General features: G+C 38.1%; 1 protein-coding gene across 2 annotated transcripts in view; it reads right to left on the reverse strand.

Moving 5' to 3' along the window:
• Positions 1 to 1,884: 1,884 nt before the first annotated feature.
• Positions 1,885 to 7,016, reverse strand: part of LOC103376537 (transcription factor HES-5-like) — an 18,393-nt gene continuing 13,261 nt past the window's right edge. The window contains exons 2-3 of one of the 2 annotated variants that reach the window (XM_008306931.1): positions 2,437 to 2,539; positions 1,885 to 2,324 (exon numbers count right to left, since the gene is read on the reverse strand). In XM_008306931.1, the coding sequence (XP_008305153.1) occupies positions 1,902 to 2,324; positions 2,437 to 2,499 (486 nt within the window). In that variant the 5' untranslated portion in view covers positions 2,500 to 2,539 and the 3' untranslated portion in view covers positions 1,885 to 1,901. Of the gene's footprint in view, positions 2,325 to 2,436; positions 2,560 to 7,016 lie in introns of those variants that run through there. The other variant, XM_008306930.1, reaches the window with a different exon arrangement.

Here is a 7,016-nt window from a genome sequence, read left to right on the forward strand (position 1 = left end):
ATTCACACCTACGGACAATTTTGAATCACAAATTAATCTCAACATGTTTTTGGACTGTGTGGGAGAAAGCCAGAGAACCCAGAGGGAACCCATGCTACACAGGGAGAACATGCAAACTCCACGCAGAAAGATCCCAGGTGTCCTCACCAGGACGTAACCTTCTTGCTGCAAGGCAACAGTGCGACCAACTGCGCCACCTTGCAGCCCCTGGTGCAGCATGTACAAGATAAAACATATGATAATGTGTTGTAAAGCAATTATATGCTCTATTACAAAGTCTTGGAATTTGACCCAGTCACTGATTCAAAAGCTGACTTGCTCCGATGTAAAGAAGTTCATGAAACCACTTATTTAGGCTGTCCTCTAAAACAGTGCAGTAAATGTCAAGTGATGTCCAAAGAATATATGCAGCTTCTCCACTTGAAAGAGATCTATCCATATACTAGATTCTATTCAATGATCAGTTTATCCTTTTTCCTTCTTTTATTAACAATTCAAGCAGTATAGAGTGACAGTTTTATTTGTTCCATTAGTTTCACTTGTCAAAGCGGTTTTGTAAAGTGGTATTTATTATCAAACCCTTAATAAGCAGCAGCGTCTAGGTGGATTAGTCAGAACAAGTGTGCAACTACATTTTATTTGAAGCGAAAGAAGTTTGAATTGTACTGGAAATCCCAACATTGACAAAAATGCCATATATATCAAGTTTCAATTTGGGTGTAAAATGGTGCACAATATGTGTAGAATATTTTTTATGGAGTGATGCAGCCTAAAACATGAATTCACAGGTTTGAATAGTTCACCCTGTGATGAAATCATGTAGCTTCAATGAAAATGTGGACCAAACTGACACAGTATAACCTCTATAAATGTTTGATGCTGTCAGACAGTGTTGGATAAGTTGATTTTACTAACTGCAAGGCCAATAATGGAGAAATCAGTATTTTGCAGCTATCATAGATATGAGGTAGTGCAGCTGTTTCCATGGGTTTCTTTTGTTGATGACAACATATGTAAAACAACCACCAGAGGGTAGCAGTCAGCCATGACAGAGAGTGTCTTCGCTTAAAGATGCAATTTGTTTGGATTAGAGTAGCCCAATAAATAACGTCACCTCTGCGCTGCCACTGCAGTCTAATGAGCTCAGTCATTGTTGATTTCTATTACTGTAATGAATGAAATGACTCAATTCAGGATTCTGTTGATTTTTTTAATTATTATTATTATTCAAGAAGAATAAATGGGTAACATCATATTTCTGTACCTCCACAGAGGCGTCAGTGGTGAGGATACATCACAGCAAAAACTTGTATGCCAAGACAATGTACTCAAATGGAGTTGAGTGAACGGCTTCAGAATCTTTATAAAAGACAAAGTATCATTTAGTACAAACTAAACAAAGTGAACTAGCTCTATACTTAGAGAATAATAACTGCCATCCTTCTACACATTTATGCTGTTGACACAACAGAACATGTTGATAGTAGAACAGATGACTGATAGCCCAACATGGGTCAATGACCTTTCACAGTGGAAAACAAACACAAGTGTATCAGAAAAGATACATATTGAAAAATCTAATACAAAAGTAAGTTAAAATGTGTCCATTCCTGTCACTCCATTAACACAATAGAGTTTCAGGAATTTAAGGCAAGTGTTTAAATGCTGACCAGTAATGGTCCATTTTAATAATATTGGTAACTCAATAAGGTAAAATGTGTTATTCATAGAATACAATGATTTACTTTACAAAAGCAAGAAAATGGCAATCCAATAGAAGATTTGCTAAATATTGAAAAGCTTTGCACTGATTTCTCTGTTGAAATTCACAACAATAGATTTGATAATAAGCTTTGACCAGTGTGGTCATCTCAGTTCATCAGGTTTCACTCCTGAGGTGTCTACCACGGCCTCCAGGGGGCGCCGCTGACTGGACTCTTGTCTTTGCTGATGCTGCTCTGGACTGTGGAGCTGAGAGGAGAGAAGTCAGCCTCTGTCAGGCTGTTGTCAGAGGAAGGCTGCAGCTTGTTGAAGTGGTTCAACAGTCTTCTCTGGGACTGTGTCTTCATCTCCTCCTTGGACAGGAAGTTCACCACCTCTTGGACACAGCTGGAGTAGCCCTGATCCACAGCTGTTGTGTTCACAGCTTGATGCCGCTGCTGCAGTCGTCTCAGGAAGCAAACTGTCATCTCCAGGATGTCTGCTTTCTCCAGCTTGGAGTCTGGCTGCTGTTTGAGGAACTCTGGACCCAGGAGAGACTTGAGCTGCTCAATGCTGCTGTTGATTCGCTCTCTGCGTAGCTTCTCCACCAGAGGCTTTCTGAGCTGCAGAGAGAAGAACAGAGTCATTAACAACGTGTTCAGGAGTGTAGTTTTAACATCAACAAATACAATGTGTCATGAATGATGTTAAAGTCTCCATAAAGTTTCAATTTACCTTGTGGGTCAGAGTCAGGTGCTCCTGAGAACTGGTCATGGCTGCAGTGATTGTAGGTGCCATGGTTGGATGTGTGAGCTGTAGAGGTCTCTGTAGAGAGAATCTGATCTCTGCTGGTTTCATCCCTCCTATTTATAGTCCCACATCTCCATATGAATGTGTGGGTCTCTCTCTGGTTGAGGTTTCTCACAGTCTGAGCCAATCAGAGAGCTGCATGAGACAATAAAGCACGCGGAGCAGCAACACGCTGAATGCGGTTATATTGCTTGAGGGACAATAGTCAGATCTCAGGGGAACAGGTGGAGGAGTGGGGGGAGATGGACAGAGGCTCTGTGTGAATCTGGGAAAGTGGTGACCCTGTGGAGGCAGCAAATCCACCGCCTGATGCTGGGATCAATGACTTTGAGTGAGCACACACTTATAGTCTGATCACACACGTGGGAGAATAACGGAGACTGTCCTCCGCAGTAAAAACAGCTCCATACTTGAAAAGCATTCATGCCGTGGATACACTTGTTAGCTGTTGATACTGAAATGAAATGTCATGATGTAAAGGCAAGCTTGACATTTCTAGAAAATTATGTAATTATCTAAATGTTTCACCGAGGAAATATGTTTATCAAAAACTGGTAACTAAATAAAAGCTTTTATTGCCCACATTAACACAAGTGTCTCATTTAGGTGTTTAAAATGAGGTAAAGCTCAGTAACACATCTTGTCCAGATGAAACAGATGTGCTCTCTGTCTTAGGCAGGTTGTTAGTCGATGTTTCCCACACTGACTCCTGTGAGCTGTGAATAATGCAGCCCAATAGTAGTTTGAATGGTCCTCTGTTGTTCAGGAGGGGAAAAAAACCTGACAGTACTAATCATCTGTAGTGAAAGAAAAGCTGCTGCTGAGTTTTATAATTCATGCAATTCTTTTTATTGTAATTTACCACAGTATTACACACTGTGTTCACATCTTCAAAAATGAAGAGGGACTTGAGTGGAAAGCTGGTTGATCGAGGGACGCCGCATTCTGTTTTTTTTCCTGAAACAAAACCCAACAAAAATATATATGCTTTCTTTTTGTTTCTTAGTTAACATCCGTCAATGAACTTGGCATTTAAACAGAGGTGTATGTATGTTAAAACACTGAGAAAAACAAAAGTCTTTATAATCCTTGTTATAAGGCCCACATTGCACTGACAGTTTGGCTTCCATCAATGGAAAAAATATAAAGGTTTAGATACAAATAATGACCCAGAGTGGAAATGAAGTTGGCAAAAGTTACAGAGTTGGCACCTAAGAGAGACAGTCAGAGAAAGAAATACAGGGAAAAAAAAAAACAAAAACAGAATAAGGAGTAGAAAAAAAATCTTTCTCTGAAGTGTGCCAACTCCCCTTGGAGAATAGTCAGGTGCTGGTGGGGTTGAGGATGCTAATCACACTGAACTGTGACTTGCTCTCTCACAGCTTTCCCACACTCTGTCCATTGACGGAGCTCCCACCCAACAATGGACATGTGCCTTGTTAAATGCTAATTCATCCACACACAAGCAGCTCCCAGCTCTCCCCTGAGGGTAGAGTTTGCTGTTTAGACACTCTCCTCAATTAGGGAAAGAGAATACGAGAAATAAACACAAGTATTTTGACTGGGGATTAACAATTAACAATTCCAATAGGGTGGAGTTTCATAATAGCATTCATTTTATATGTATTTTTTTAAGAACACCTTCCATTTCTAAGAAGTGTGTAAACATTTGATAAATAATTTATTGTATTCATTAAAGTACAATATGTGTCAGAAATTTAAAGTTCTCCTTTTAAGACATTTATATTATTAGAGGGTAGCTCTGTAGTAGTAGTCGTAGTAGTAGTAGTAGTAGTAGTAGTAGTAGTAAGTATACTGCATTATAGTTTAAGGAATCTGTATTTTATGGTTTGTTTCTTTTTTGCATTTTTATCACAGAAAGAAATGGAATTATTGTATTTATATTTGTTTAAGATGTAACAAAATACACAATTAATGAATTTCCATGTATGAATGGTAAAGTCCTACATTATATCCTACTCACTTATGTGTAGACAAATACATTATTAATCAGTTTTATCTGCTATAGCTACTCATTGATAGGTTTGTATACTGCTTGTAAATGCTATTTAAAGGATTTAAGACTTTGTATTTTTAGTTTAAGGCATGCTTTACTGTAAAAAAAAAAATGTAATAATGGCTGCTAGAAAAATGAGATGGACAATATTGTGCAATAAATAAAATGATTCATTTGATAATTTAGCACCATTGTGTGTGTGTTTTTTTTTAAAAAAAAAGTGTAATTTTTAAATTCAGAGAGACGAACAGTATTACTGCTAAAAGCTCAAACAAACATATTTTTCAGCTTTTGTGAGTAAAATATGTAAACATTTAAAATTCAGTGGTAAAGAATTCCTCCCCCCCTTCACAGACATCTTTGTCTGGTCTGCCTCTATTGTCCCTTAGGGGCTCTGTGAGTGAGTTTTCTCTGGTTTCCCACACTCTGTCCATTCACTGCCTCCAAGAACAAAAGAAGTGTGTCTGGTTGCACATCACATTAATTATGGAGTCAGTTTACGAGTTTTGTCTCACTGGTTCTGAATGGAAATTCCTGTCATCAAAACTCGTCACTACCAGGCTTTTGTAAAATGGCTACGAGGAATGCAGACATGCTCAGGATTAATGAACATTCAAAAGCACTTTTTCCCCTCCTTTACATTCAAATTGTTCTTCTGCATTCCAGGCGGTTTATTTTGACAGAAGGATAAAAGGGAGTTCATTCCTGAATTGATCATGTGCTGGTCATTGTGCTAAAGAACTATGAATTTCAAGCTGAAACTTATTCAACTATCAAACTTTGTTTAAAGGAGGGCCAAGGATCCAGCTGCTGATAAAAAGATTTGGTTTTTAAAATATATAGAAAAGTTCTCTTGCATCCAGGATAGTATCACTTTATTAATGTTTAGTACAGAGGTGGACTGTAACAAAGTGCATTTATGCAAATATTGTACTTCAGTACAAATTCAAGATACTTGTACATTACTTGAGCATCTTCATTCTATGCAGCTTCATACCATTTACCATCTCAGAGACAAATATTGTACTCTTTACTCTAGTTCTCTTGTCTGACAGCTTTAGTTACATTCACATTTTTTCACACCTTTCCTGCCTCTCCAAAAATTCTCCGTACTTTTGAATGTTGGATGTTTTTGACATGGTGAATGTATAAGTAATTTTTTGGGTTGAGAAAATTCCACTGCTTCTTTGGATACATGAACTGTTTGACCTTAGTTCAGCTGCAAAATGCAGAGTTACAAGAAGTGAAAACAGGGCAGGTTTTCTAAGTTTTTAGAAATACACAGTTGTCACAGGGCAGCAATGCTACAAATACATGATGGTCTTACAGAATATGATGCATTGCTGTGGATTTAACTACCAAACAGTAATTCAGGAGTTATAACCCCATTCAGGACTTTCATGTTGCCATATGTAGAAAGTCTTTCAGGGTCCATTGGATCCCAAGAAATAATATGTACAAAATATTTGTTGGTATTCATTAAAGACTTTTATACCATGTCAAATAAATTTTGTGATAAGTTGACGTATTTTTGGTTCCAAATACATGACAAATGTCCCTCTTTTAATATATATATATATAAAATAAAAAATCTTCAAAAACAAAACAAGAAAACAATACCTGTCACCTAAACCAAATGGCCTGGGGTCCAAAAGACCCCAAAGTCCTGAATAGGGTTAAACATCTACAGCAGCAAAATGCAACATGCACATTAACACAGAAGTAATATGAATCCAAAAACATCATATGTACCACTAACTCAATGTTAGGGAACACTATTTTGCACAATGACTGCTTTTACGTATGATACCATGTGTACATTTTGCTAACAATATATACATAGTTTTACAAAATAAGCAAGGGTTTGAATGCAAGACTTTAATTGTATTAGACTATTTCCACAGTGGGGTATAAGGAATTTTACTTAAATAAAGAATTAATCAAGTATAGGAGACTTTTTTGTATTGGTCACTGTTTTATTTGTTAGAGAGGTTTCCTAAATATAAAGCAGAAATATATGAATGCTCAGCTTAAGAAAAACGAAACTATAACACAGTTTCATTATCAGTGTCTGATGTCTGTGATGGGATGATGAGCGTGTGCTCAGTCAAAGTCATTGATCCCAGCATCAGACAGCAGATCTGCTCTCTCTACAGGGTCACTACTTTCCCAGATTCACACAGAGCTCTCTGAGTCTCCCTCCATCACCCCCTCCCTCCCCAGTCCTCCAGCTGTTCCCCTGAGATCTAACCATTATCCTTAAGGCAATAACACCATTCAGAGCCTTGCATCCTTTATTGTCTTGCCGAGCTCCCTGATTGGTTGAGACTGTGAGAAACTCCAGGCAGACCAAGACCCACACATTCATATGGAGATGTGGGACTATAAATAGGAGGGATGAAACCAGCAGAGATCAGATTCTCTCTACAGAGACCTCTACAGCTCACACATCCAACCATGGCACCTACAATCACTGCAGCCATGACCA

This window comes from Stegastes partitus, unplaced genomic scaffold, assembly GCF_000690725.1.
Source record: "Stegastes partitus isolate 25-593 unplaced genomic scaffold, Stegastes_partitus-1.0.2 Scaffold49, whole genome shotgun sequence".
NCBI lineage: Eukaryota > Metazoa > Chordata > Actinopteri > Pomacentridae > Stegastes > Stegastes partitus.